Genomic DNA, 14153 nt, shown 5'->3' on the forward strand with positions numbered 1-14153 from the left:
TAGTTTTTTCGGGGGTTTCGTGTTTTTTGGGTTTCAAAGTTTTAAATTCAGACCCGAAACCTAACCCAAATCTCTCACGGTTCCTTCGGGTTATGGTTTTTTCATGTTGGGTTAATCGGGTTTCGAGTATCTAGGAAAAAAAGACCGCATTGCTAAATTTAAATGTAACAAATTCTTCTTTACTCGTAATGTAAATAAACCAATAACAAAACAAAAATAAACCGATAAAATATCCCAAAAAGAGCAAAATTTTAATAGAGTTAAACAATAATAAACAAGACCGACATAATCGTATTCAGCATGCCATGATTAAGGTGTTGGATTATAGTTATTTTTAATCATAAATTGAAACATTAATAAACAATAAACAATCGATTCATAATAGGTGCAATGAGAACAATTTATTCATATGGTTTTAAAACAAAAAGTTTATTCGGGTTGGGGTTAACCCGAAACCTAAAATTCAGACCCAAAACCCACCCGAATTACTTTGGTTCGGATAAGCCTTTTCTCGGGTTCTTGTTTCTTGGGTCGAGCTAGTTCGGATTCGAATTTTCTCGGGTAAAAGTGACAGCCCTGGCTCTAACGGAGAGGTCTTCGTATATTCTAGAAGCTAGAAGTAAAAGTCAGGAAAAGATATACATATCTTGTGGGCTGAGAGAATTCAAGCCCACGGTGTCGTGCAGACCAAGCCACATCTCTTCCTACAAACGCCAATAATATCATTTCATTACCAAATACAATTACCAAACCAACTGCTAGGGTTTACCTTCTCGATCTTTCCGCTTCAATTTCCATCGTAAGTCCAAATTCATTCTATTCAGTAATAATAATAATAATAATAATAATATTAATTACAGTTAATCTGAATCTGAAGTTGAAATGGCGACGAAGAAGAGTGTGAGCAGCTTAACAGAAGCAGATCTGAAAGGTAAAAAGGTGTTCGTGAGAGTTGATCTGAACGTGCCGTTGGACGATAGCTTTAAGATCACTGATGATACTCGTATTCGTGCTGCCGTTCCTACGGTTAAGTACTTGCTGGCTCATGGCGCTAGAGTTATCCTCTCTTCGCATCTGGTATTATTATTATTATTATTCATTTCTTCATTTGTAATTTATTGTTAGATCTCATCACAGATGATTATTAGATAGTTGACTGTTGTTGACTGTGCACTTAGTTCGATTTATTATTATTATTATTATTATTATTATTATTATTATTATGATGATGATTATTATTATTATTATTATTATTATTCATTTGTAATTTATTGTTAGATCTCATCACAGGTGATTATTAGATAGTTGACTGTAGTTGACTGTGCACTTAGTTCGATTTATTATTATTATTATTATTATTATTATTATTATTATTGTTGTTATTGTTATTGTTAGTTATTATTAATTATTAAATGATTGCTTCTTATTATTAGATCTCATCACAGATGATTGTTAGATAGTTGACTGTAACTAACTTTGCACTTAGTTCGATTTCGTTAGTAAAGCTTGTTATTTCGAGCTCGGGCTTGGCGTTGGCGTGTTTATTATTTATCATTTATTAATTAATTAATTTATATACGTTTTTAATTATTTTTATATTTTTCTGAGTAAAAACTTTAACCGAGCCTAACTTAAACCCTATAGGTCTGAAAAGAGTTAAAACTTAAAAATACACAAGGCTGGATGACTAGACGAATTTTAATTGAGGCTCGGCTCGGCTAGGCTCTTTGTTTCGAGCTGAACTTGAGTAGCTCACGAGCGGCTTGGCTCGGCTCCTCGTTTTGAGATTTTCTTCGAGCTGATTTTGAGTAGCTCACGAGCGGCTCGACTTGTTAGCACCCTTAGATGTAGATTTTTGATTTTTTAGATGTTTAATTGTAACTGTGCATTCAATTTGATTTCTGTCAGCATTGATGTAAACTGGAGTGAAACGAAGCTCGAGCCGTTATTTCAAGCTCGGGCTTGGCTTGCTTTTATTTGGTGATTAATGTATATATGTTTTTAATTGTTTTTATACTTTTCGAGAAAAACTTAACCAAGCCTAAGTTGGGTCAAAAGAGTTAAAATTAAAAAATAACTAAAGGCTGAACCTGAATAACTAAACGAGCTTCTCATACAAGGCTTGATCTTAAGCTCGATAACTAAACGAGTTTAATCTGAGGCTTGGCTTGAGCTTGAAAGAACTTGGGCTCGTTTTGAGGTTTTTGTTACCGTCTCGACTTGTAAGTCGTTAGCATCCCTAGACGTAGTTTTTGATTTTTCAGATTCTTAATTGTAACTTTGCACTTTCTTAATTTTTATAGATCTCTAATAGATTAAACCTTTAAATATACACAACAGAGATTACTACTGTTATGTTTATAATTAGGAAATCTAACTTTTAAGCGAAAAAGTAAACTGAAATTAACCATAACCGGCAAAACCAATCGGTTATGGTTAAGTGAATATGATTAACTGATCATTCGGTTATGGTTACAGTTGATATGTTTCCGTTAACTGACTTTAACTGAAACTGAACTCGTATGTTTTTGTTTTTTGTCTCAATTTTCATCCTTTATATCAACATTTTCGACTTTGAACAATTAAATTATGATGCAACTGTCTATAACCGAGCTTTGAACGCTATAGCCAAGCTTCAAACCGTCATATTTCAGCTTCAAAACTTCATAATTAAGCTTGGAACACCCCTTTGTACCAGAACTAATGAAAAAAAAATTAAAAATATGTCGGACAATTAACCGAAACCGACCCATAACCAAAGTGCGGTTATTGTTATGGTTATGGTTATGATTAAGCAATCTTTTATAACCAAAGTGTGGTTATTGTTATGGTTATGGCTAAGCCCCCATAACTTAACGGAACTGACTTTGCACACCTCTAATTCTAATAACACTGTGACCTAGTGTTTGGGTGAAGAAACATATTTATTTCATTTTCGAGTTTAACCTGACCTTATGTTGAAATAGCTTTTTTCAGTAACCTGATTATCTGTTAATTTCCGCATTTGTTTATAGGGACGTCCAAAGGGTGTCACGCCAAAGTTCAGCCTGAAGCCACTAGTTCCAAGACTCTCAGAACTCCTTGGACTCGAGGTGTGTTCATCTATACATTTCAAATTTGTTTTTATGTCATTGCACGTGTTGCTTAAAGTGTTCTTATTTGCACTTTTTGGTTTTAACATTAACAGGTCAAGATGGCAGACGACTGCATAGGCCCAGAAGTCGAGAAACTGGTTGCTGAAATCCCCGAAGGTGGTGTTTTGCTTCTTGAAAACGTGAGGTTCTACAAAGAAGAAGAGAAAAACGACCCAGAATTCGCGAAGAAGCTAGCATCTTTAGCTGACCTGTACGTCAATGATGCATTCGGCACTGCACACAGAGCACACGCATCAACCGAAGGTGTTGCAAAACACTTGAAGCCTTCGGTTGCTGGTTTCCTTATGCAAAAGGAGCTTGACTACCTAGTTGGAGCCGTATCAAACCCTAAGAAACCATTTGCTGCGATTGTTGGTGGATCAAAGGTGTCTAGCAAAATCGGTGTTATCGAATCGTTGTTGGAAAAGGTTGATATCCTTGTCCTTGGTGGAGGAATGATCTTTACTTTTTACAAAGCACAAGGGCTCGCTGTCGGTTCTTCACTTGTTGAAGAAGATAAACTTGATCTCGCAACAACCCTTCTTGAAAAGGCGAAGTCTAAAGGGGTGTCTCTTTTGCTTCCGTCTGATGTGGTTATTGCTGACAAGTTTGCTGCTGATGCTAACAGCAAGGTTAGTTTTAGTTTTTATCTTTTGTTGATAATATTTTGATGGCAAAATACTATATAATTACTTAATAATTCTTTGTACATGAAAAACCATCATACCTTTTTTTTATTTTTTTTGGTCTTGACAAATTTTTACAAAGTAAAGTTCCTCCACATGTTAAGTTTGAACAAAATTGTGAATATTTTTTCTTTATTATTACTATGTGAGGAAAGAGTTGAAATGAATTAATGAATAAAACTGGATACGCGGTTCGCTGTTAGTTATTCCTTTTCCATCTTCTAATTTAATGAGTTAATGGTAACAAATAATCTTTCAAAAACATGATAATAAAAATAAATGAGCATAACGCAACTCAAATTTAAATAAATAAAAAATGAACGTAAAAAGGTTTTTATAAGTTTAAAATCATTAATCATTGAAAGAGTTAGAAACAAATGATTTTAACAAATACTGTTTCGATGATTTCATCTGATCATAATTACGAGATTTTTTTTTCTTCGAATTTAAAATGTTTAGGGACCTTATGATAACAAAAGTATGTTTTTTTATGGGATTTTCGGTTTTCCTATATTTATTTGAACTATATGTTAATATGTTGAATATATTTTACAGGTTGTTCCAGCATCAAGTATTCCAGATGGATGGATGGGATTAGATATTGGCCCGGATTCCATTAAGTCATTTAGCGAAGCTTTGGATACCACCAAAACCGTTATATGGAATGGACCCATGGGTGTGTTTGAGTTTGATAAGTTTGCTGTAGGCACAGAGGTATGAATGTACATCCAACATACGCATGTAACGAGTTACGTTTAAACGTTTACATGGTTAAAATTTGAGTCTTTACTTATGTGAATTTAGGCGATAGCAAAGAAGTTGGCTGAGCTTAGTGGGAAAGGCGTGACGACCATCATTGGAGGCGGTGATTCAGTCGCAGCGGTTGAGAAAGTCGGGCTTGCTGACAAGATGAGTCACATATCCACTGGTGGTGGTGCTAGTTTGGAGCTTCTTGAAGGTAAGCCACTTCCCGGTGTGCTTGCTTTGGATGATGCTTGAGTCGGTGTGTGTTAACTCGGACTAGGTTTAGGGTCTTGGTTCGGATTTGAAACTAATAAGTGGTTGTTTTGTCGAAGCCGTTAAATGGCTAGCTTTTGAGTTTTGAGCATTTGATGAGTGGTTTTGAAACTATAACTGCATGTGATTTTGTTGCATAGTTTTGTGTAACTAGTTAAGTGACTGTCTTTGGGGTTACTTTTTATTATTATGGCTCTTAAAACATGGTGTTTTTTAAGAGGTGTAAACCAAGCCTAGTGTAGATGTGCGCATCCGAAACCGGTTTCAGTCCGGTTTTGACTATAATTGGAAGTTTTAGAAACTGGTTTCTAAAACCGTTTCGGTTTGGACCAAACTGGTTTTGACTTTATTTGACTTGATCAGATTTTGTTTTTAAGTTATGTGTGGCCTAAAAACCGGTTTTTTGTGCGACAAAAGTTGACGTGCTATTTGTGATAAGTTCTTAAAAGTCTGCATCGAGTAGCTCGAACATGCTTAAAGTGTTTAATTTTTGTTCATTAGTTTGACAAAGTAGCATGATTCACCTAGGGAGATGTCATTTGACTTATTCACATCCAGATTATAAATGTTTGGAATCCATATTATGCAAGGAGACATTACTTTTGATAATTCGAAATGAAGGGTGTTAAATGTGTCAGCAAAGCTCAATTGATCGAGTGTTAATAATGGTAATAACGTAGAAGCGAACTAATATTTTTCACACATTTCGTTTAGGTTCTTACAGTCGAACTACCTAATTAAACGCCACAAGAAACACAACACTTGCCGATCTTTCATTGCCCTTTGTTCTGACCGAATCGTTACCAACCACCCTTTCAACCGCTTTCTTAGACCTTACCTCCACAATAGCTTTTGGGAGTAAGTGCTTTGTTGATCTAATGAACAAACAAGGAACCCAAACGCCTAATATGTATCTCTACACCATAGAAAGGACCCGAGCCATTAATCATTATCATGACCTTAGTTGTTAATCAACTTTCATTTTTGAGGATTTTTGCGACGGTTTGGTATGGGTCAAATGAAGGTTGATTGACACACTACACTTACAATAACCGAAACTCAAAACAACTTCTTTGGTTGGTTACATTGAATGTTTTCAAAAATCGTGATTTTGACAATGTCGGGATCCTTTTAAGGTAGTTAGCATGTTATCATTTATCCTATCGTTCAGGTTTTGCAACGCATCATGTAACGTGCACTTTCCTTTGTGTTCTTGATCATGATGGATATCAAAAACACAACAAACAATTGCAGATGAAATACATGAACACAAACTATTGGTTAAACACTTAAACAAACAATAATCGAATAACTTGGTACCTAATGCGACAATGCTCTATCAACATACATAGGCTTTGCCGGTTAATCAACAAACTTAACATTAAGCGACTATTATTAACTACCAGCCATTTTCTGAAAGATCCTGGCTTTCGTACTTTGGTGGGTCTCTGAGATCCTTTCGATGACCTATGTTGTGTTTAAAGGATATCTATGTAATACAATCGATTGCATAAAGCCCGCGGTAGCAGCAGGACCAGGAAAAGTATACAGAAAAGACAATTCTTTTCTATTATATTAATATTAATTAATATTAGTTCATATTAGATTAATCTTAGTTAGTGATCCTGGCTTAGTGAGTCCTTTCTTCCGTCACTAGATCAATCAAGATGGATTTAAAAACAATAAACATATGAGCAATTATTGTAATGTAATGTCTCATAAAAAACATAATTACAATTCACAATTCTCCCCAAAATTATATTCATAAAACAAATTATTATACCAATCATAAAAGCTGAAATTAGAATTCACATTTATGCATAATAATACCATACTCATACTGCAAGTGAAATATCACCAATCTCAAGCTGTGTAGCAATCTCCTCCAACTGCTTCTTCACACTCATATCTATCAGCTTCGACCCCGAATTCCCATACCTGATCGTAAACCCGGCCACCAATGACTCATCAATCACCGTCTTCACCCTCACATTCTTCGCTCCGGTCAACTTCTGTACTTGTTTCGCTATCTGCGCCAAATGCTGCTCCTCCAAGGGCACAACTGATGATACAACTGCGAGTTCGGTCTCGGTTAGTTTGTTGTAGACCAATTCGAACTCTTTTATTATGTCTTTTATGAGTTCAATTCGTTTGCTTTCGATTAGGACGTTGAGGAAGTTGCAGACGTGCGTCTGCAGCTTCCCTGACTTTGTAATGGCGTCGACAAGCTCTCGCTTCTGCTCCAGGCTTACAATGGGACTAGTGAAGTAGTTGTAAGTGGTGGAGTCGGAGAAGAGCTTGTCGACTGAGTCGAGGTCTGTTACTGTGGCCTCTAGCGTGCCGTTGGCTACGGCTACCTCCGCTAGAGCTGCCGCGTAACTTCCGGCGGCGGAATCCGCCATTCTCACGCCGCCGTTGTTGCGGCAACGGCGGCGTGGTTTTCCGGCGAGTTTGAGGCTGCGGAGGCGCAAACCGCCGGAGAAAGAGAGGGTTGCCGCCTTGACGGAAGTTACGCGGAGCGAACGGGTGTGGGAGTGGAATGTGGTTGGGGTTTGTTGAAGGGCGGCTGCGGCTGTTGCGGCCATTGTTTGTTTGAGAGGAGTTGAGCTAATTGTTTGTGATAATGGAAAAGTGTGTTTTTGGATGGGAATGGATGGTGGGATGTGATTAAGAAATCAGTGAATATGGAGATGGTAATATCTTATCTGTTGGAGATAAGTAGAGGACACGTGGCAGGGGTACATTACTTGAAAGAAATTGTTGGTTTTGTTATCAAGACTTTTTAAGTTATGAAACAATAGTTTTAGAAATGCTTGGTACAAAACTTCAGATCCCTTAACTAGTAGGGCGTGTTAGTTTCACAAAATGGAATAGAAACTTTTTTTTTTTAGATAAATAAAGAGATTTTATTGCTTCTATAATATATGATTGTTTATTGGATTACATCGAAACAGAAGGCAAGCGGGCAACAAGCTGCGCCGCTACTCCTTTTTGAATCGCATAGAAATGGAACTGGAATTTGCATAGGATTTGGAATTTGAAGGAATTGGATTTAGAATCTGAACATTCTGATAAGAATTGGAATTTGTAGGAATTGAAATCCAATTCCATTCTTGATATGTTTGTTTCATAAAAGAATTGAAATCGGTTTTTTTTTTTAACGAGGATAACGGCAGAAACATTTTAGTTTTTTTAGATTTTTTGTTTTTTATTTATATTTTGCGTTATGATTTTTTTTATTACTTTTTTTTTGAATTTTTTAGGGGTTTCTATTAATATCAAAAATCCCTCAAAAAAATATTCAAAAATAATAATAATAAATTCATAACTCAAAATACAAATCGAAAACAAAAAAAAATAAAAAACTAAAATGTTTTAATCGTTGTTCTCGTAAAAAAAAAATCTCGATAAAAGATTCCAACGAATTCACTTGAAATCCTCCACATTCTGGAAGGATTTGGAATACCTTTATTTAAAAGAATTTGAAGGAATTGAATTCCAATTTCAATTCTAATTCCATGACAACCGAACACACCAAAATGGAATTAAGATTCCAAATCCAACGAAACGAACACGCCATGCCATGGGATTTTAATTCCAATTCCTTTGAATTTCCACGAATTATGTGAAACGAACGCGCCCTAAGCATGTGTAAGACTGGAACGATAAACTCATACAAACCACCATATCAAATTTCAAACTTTTATCAAAAACTTATTTTTTACACAACAAACATTCACAAATTCCATTAAAAATGTTGAATGTATATACACATACATGCACATATATGTGGGCATATGAAAGGGGGTGCCACATCACCTGTCCGTTGCATGTTTGTAGAACCAGACTTCCAACTCAAGAACTTCACTCCACAATATGGGAGTTTGTGTCCTCCAAGTCTGCCCATTGCCATATAGATCCGGACCTAGGGAACCAAGCTTGTTATGGATGATGCTCTTAGGCTGGTTGTCGTGGATGGACTTTAAACCTCAAGTTAAAGTGCCACCCATTTAACACTGTGTTATGGTTTAAAGCCCTGTTATAGCATTAAAGCGACACTATTTTCTTGTTAAAGCATTTTGGCTCCACCATTTTATCCCTTGCCGCCCTGTTAATGTGTTGAAGCCCCTACTTTTCCGTCTGGGCCTTAACGCTTCGGCACGGTGGGCGTGGCGTTAAGGTCAGGCCATATCAACTTTTGAAGCCCCACAACGGGTCGCCTTATGGGTCAGGCCACATTCTTTTAATTAGTGTGCCTTAATGCTAAATCCATACGAATCAAATCGAGCAGACACTGGTTTTCGGTAAGCCTTCATGAATCCAATGCAGTAGTAGACTAGTAGTCAATGCTTATTAAAGCCCAACAATAAATAAAAGCAACCAAACACGAAAAGAAATACGATAACAAAAATAAAAGAACACTTGTAAAAAAAACTATACAACAATACACTTGATATTAAATTGAAAATAAGCATGCATTTTAGAAGGATGCATACAAAAAAAAATAGTTATTTGTAGGGTAATCAAGCGGGTATTACCCGCCAAAACTGATCTGGACCCAGTGACAGATTCAGAAGTTTAACTCACTGGGGGCAAAAATAATCAATAAAAACAAACTACATAAAAATGTAAATGCATACTTCATTAAGTATTGCGTCGCAAAATACCTATTACAATATTCCTCTACGTGATTTCATCTTTTAGAAACGGTCAATTGCAGCTTTATTCGTAACACTTTCGAATACATTTTTTTCGATGCTACAAATTACACAAGCTTCATATTGAAAATTGCACACAATATCATTAACTTCAACGAATAAAGCTTAGAAAATAAGTCATACCAAATGAAAGTCGTCCTGTTTTGAAATAACTTTGTATTAATCTCATTTAAATGCTCACCAAACTCTTGAATTAGCATATCGAAAATTAGAACTATTAAAATTATACTAATGTTGATTGCTGATATTGTATCTTTGTCTTTTTAGATGTGACCTCTATCATTGATATAACTTTCTTTTGGAACAATATTCACCTTAAAAAACTCAAATCTCATAAATAACAAAAATAAAATGAACATAAATATAAATAACCGTGTTCTTTGTTTCATCGAGCATTAGGTTTTTGTTCTCTTTCTTTTAATCGATCACTAACAAACCGGAATACACGTGGCTAGGCTTTTAAATCTTGTTCATTGGGTTGAAACTTGAAAGATTGTAGAGCATGATGGCCTAATAAAAATAAAAAGAAAGGGGGCTAAATTCGGTTTTAATCAACTTTACACTATAAATTCTATTAAATACCCCACCTCATAGAAATCTGAGTGGGGGCCGCCACTGTCTGGACCCACTTAATAGTATAAACACTATCCGGGCCAACACAGTTGTTAATAATCAGTTCGGGTTTCTCACCGTTTGTTAGTATTGGAACTGATTTGTGCAGTTTCTAAGTCACTCTTGCATACCAGGGCCTCGGAAACAACCATATTGCATTATAAGCGGGTATGATCTGTTCGTGTTTGACGGGTCTCATAAGACCTGATTCATGCTCACCCTAATTTACATGATTGGTTTATGCATTAACAAAATTTAATCAAATGTCTAACAGCAACAAGACAACAACTGAAATAAGAATAATGATAATAACGTAATAAAATCAAAATGATATTTGCCACTTGTTAATGTTCAAACTATTCTAAAATAAATTTTAATAATGATAAATAACAAAAGGGTCGCGTGGCCTAATGGATAAGGCGCTCGCCTCCGGAGCGTGAGATTGTGGGTTCGAGTCCCACCGTGATCGTTTTTAATAATTATTATTTGATTCTTAATTAAAATAATAATAAAAAATAATATTGTTTAGGGCTTTGCTGTTTTTGCATATTTTATTTGATTCTTAATAAAAATATAATATTGTTTATCATCCTTGCTTCCTCACTAGGGTGCAAATGAGACGAGCCTGAGCTCGACTAGACTCGAGCTTAGCTTGTTTAATTTGTACAGAGCTTAAGCTCAACTCGTTTACTATATATCAATTATTTTTTATATAATTATAATTATTTTTATATATTTTTCTATTATAATTTTATGTTTAAAATAATATGTATTATTTAGTTATATTTATTTATTTATTTTTCATAACATTATATATATTAATTATAATTATTCAATATATATTTTAAAAAATTATATAAATGAAAGACTCGTTTAGGCTTGTGAGCCGGCTCGAGCTCGATAAGTGAAGCCCGGGCTCGTTTATTAAACGAGCTTACTTTTAGGCTCGAGCTCGGGCTCGATTCAGCTCGGCTCGATCAAGCTTTTTAACGAGCGGATCTCGATGTAAGGCCCCGTTACCGGTAGCCCTACTTTCGTGTTGGATTTACTCATAAACACAGTTCTAAATATCAGAGTTAATTAAAACATTTACGCGGAATATAAAACTTTCATAAAACATTACATAATTCATAACTTGTCTCAAAACATCCTTTGTCTTTCAACATTAAAGCATTAAAATTAAAACATCATAAGTCTTCAGATGCCAGACTCTTGTTCAGTGCCATGTGTCTCCTCAAGCGAGCTGCCTCATCCTACTCACCTGCGTGCATACTAAAAGTCAGCTACGCTGAGTGAGTTCTAGATAATCACATAATCATACAATTCACATAACATTATATTCTTTCATTCATACTTTCATACTTTCTTACTTTCATACTTTCTTACTTTCTTACTTTCTTTTGTATTAACTTACCTTCATATCTTACGTTATAAAGAGCATTACGCCCTACATTCCTCGAGTATTATTAGGGCTCGGTACCCTCCTTCCTCGAGTATTATTAGGGCTCGGTACCCTCCTTCCTCGAGTATTATTAGGGCTCGGTACCCTCTTTCCTCGAGTATTATTAGGGCTCGGTTTCCCTCTTTCCACGAGTATTATTAGGGCTCGGTTTCCCTCTTTCCTCGAATATTAGTAGGGTTCGGTTCCCTAGTTCCCGAATATTAGTAGGGTTCGATTCCCTCTTCGTTACCATACAACCATACATCATACCTCGAGTATTATTAGGGCTCGGTACCCTTTTCGTAACCATACAACCATGCAACCGTCATTTCCTTCTTTTATTAACTTTATCACGTTCATACACATAAGCATACATATCATACTTACCTTACACATAGCGTTACAACCTGACAGTACGTGCAATATCCGAAGATCGTTCACGTACCATCAAGCAATCATTCCTACATATCATATCATTCACATAAGGCATACACTTATCTCTTAGGATAAGCGTATTAACAAACATATCGAGTATGCACACAGCCCCGAAAACATAACACATAAATGGGGCTAGAAACTCACCTGAACACGGTTACGTTCACCGTTAATCGTAATCCCTTTCTTCAGTTGTGCACGGCTGACTGTATAACAAGTATACGTATCAATTAACTATCACTTCTCATGTTGTATTTCTATCTTTATACAACCCACAACGAACGGGGGTCCGGGGGCAGCGCCCCTGGCAGCGGGGTCTAGGGGCGGCAGCCCTTAGCAGGGTCCAAGGGGCAGAGCCCCTGGCTGGGGTCGAGCTGCCAGGTCAGCTTGGAAAAAATTTATTTACATTAACTGTCTTAACACATTTTTCATTAGGTTTTTAATTTATTTTCTAATCGAACTTGGCTTTAGGCGAAGTTAAACCTTAGGCGAACTTAGCTTTAGGCGAAGTTAAACCTTAGGCGAACTTAGCTTTAGGCGAAGTTGTCATCAGGCGAACTTGGCTTTAGGCGAAGTTAAGCTTCAGGCGAACTTAGCTCTAGGCGAAGTTGTCATCAGGCGAACTTAGCCTTAGGCGAAGTTAAGCCTCAGGCGAACTTAGCTCTAGGCGAAGTTGCCATCAGGCGAACTTGGCTTTAGGCGAAGTTGTCATCAGGCGAACTTAGCTTGCAGGCGAAGTTCATCAGGCGAACTTGGCTTGCAGGCGAAGTTCATCGCTTTGAAGGCGAAGTTGCCCAGATGAAGGCGAAGTTGCCCAGATAGCCGCAGTTTCGGTTTCTGTCCAACATTTCGAGCGATTTTAACACCCTTGTTACGGTTCAACATCACCCACTACGCTTCCCGACCATTTTCGGTCGTTTATACACTAAAAGCTCGGATCTTTAAACTTCAAAGATCAAGAATCATATCTTTTTGAGCTTGTTTGGGTCTTGTTTATTTGCTTAATCACAACTAGTCTCTCTCTCTCACACTCTCGGATCTCGCCTCTCTCTTCCGGCCGCCGGCGGTTGAGGTGTGTGGTGTGTGTGTTTTGGAAGTGTTAGAGAGTATGGTAAAAATGAAGATATTTTGGGATTTTGGGGGTATTTATATCCCTGAAATCCCATTCTCATTTAACCCATCTCAATTAATCCAAGTCCAAGACCCGCTCCTTACCCGATATTAATTAATTACGCGAAATCACTAAACATAACTTCCTTTATTCATCATTAAAATTTTAGGATGTTACACTCGAGTAGCTCGCTAGCAGCTTGGCTCATTTGCACCCATATTCCTCACATGTGAATGCACAAAACGAGTATAAACAAGAATAGTTTGTTGAACTTTAGCCAGACAATTTAGCGGTTAGCGACTTAGCGGGCACTTAAACGATCGAAACTTCGTTTTTGTATTCATCATATATCTCTTCGCTCTGGATCGATTCATCAATGCCAATCTAATCGTTATATGTATATTGTTGTTTCAAGTATGAATCTTGAAGAGTCATCCAACCACGATGCTCAATGCAGATACTCCGTCAATCGTTCGTTAATACATTAAAAAAGTAAACAATAATTTTGAAATTAAAGTCTAGATACCATCACTAATCTAAAGCGGGGGAGCTTGTATTGTGGCCCGGGGTGACCCGTTTTCCTGCTCAGCAGTGTAAATTTATGCGTATTTCGACCGAAAATTTTTTATTTCGTTTCGAAGATTTTGAGCGTGGCCACCCCGGTTTATGAATCTTTCTACACTATTTGAATCCGGCCACACCAGCGTTTTTGTCCAAGCTTTGCCACTGACTTAATTGTAGTTAAACTCTGGTTAATTGGTGGTTTAGCTAAACAATATATCATAAAAAATTATGTTGATTGCATATAGGGGAGCAAGTGGCCGAGCTGCTCGTGAGCTACTCGAGATTGGCTCGTTAAATAGCTCAATAGAGTCGAACCTAAAAGTAAGCTCGTTTAATAAACGAGCCCAAGCCCGAGCTTCACACATTTATATAATTTTTTGAAATGTATATTTAATAATTATTAATTGATATATAACATAGAAAAAATGAATAAAA

At 36.5% G+C, this 14153-nt stretch overlaps 2 protein-coding genes and 1 non-coding gene across 3 annotated transcripts; 2 read left to right on the plus strand and 1 right to left on the minus strand.

The window, feature by feature from the left end:
- Window positions 1-861: 861 nt before the first annotated feature.
- Window positions 862-5020, plus strand: LOC143614402 (phosphoglycerate kinase, cytosolic). Its single transcript, XM_077087851.1, has 5 exons — window positions 862-1077; window positions 3015-3092; window positions 3188-3766; window positions 4376-4534; window positions 4625-5020. The coding sequence occupies exons 1-5, from the start codon at window positions 883-885 to the stop codon at window positions 4817-4819; spliced, it is 1206 nt and encodes a 401-aa protein (XP_076943966.1). The 5' UTR covers window positions 862-882; the 3' UTR covers window positions 4820-5020.
- A 1652-nt stretch (window positions 5021-6672) lies between these two features.
- On the minus strand, window positions 6673-7438 carry LOC143614405 (ATP synthase delta chain, chloroplastic-like). Its single transcript, XM_077087853.1, has one exon. It carries the CDS (start codon window positions 7420-7422, stop codon window positions 6673-6675), a length of 750 nt encoding a protein of 249 aa, XP_076943968.1. The 5' UTR covers window positions 7423-7438.
- A 3125-nt stretch (window positions 7439-10563) lies between these two features.
- Window positions 10564-10636, plus strand: TRNAR-CCG (transfer RNA arginine (anticodon CCG)). Its single transcript has one exon. It is a non-coding gene; the product is annotated as a tRNA-Arg (tRNA).
- Window positions 10637-14153: the final 3517 nt, after the last annotated feature.

The sequence above is a fragment of the Bidens hawaiensis genome, unplaced genomic scaffold, assembly GCF_021521415.1.
Source record: "Bidens hawaiensis isolate Kalapana, Puna unplaced genomic scaffold, B.hawaiensis_p1.1 tig00039994_1, whole genome shotgun sequence".
Classification (NCBI taxonomy): Eukaryota; Viridiplantae; Streptophyta; class Magnoliopsida; order Asterales; family Asteraceae; genus Bidens; species Bidens hawaiensis.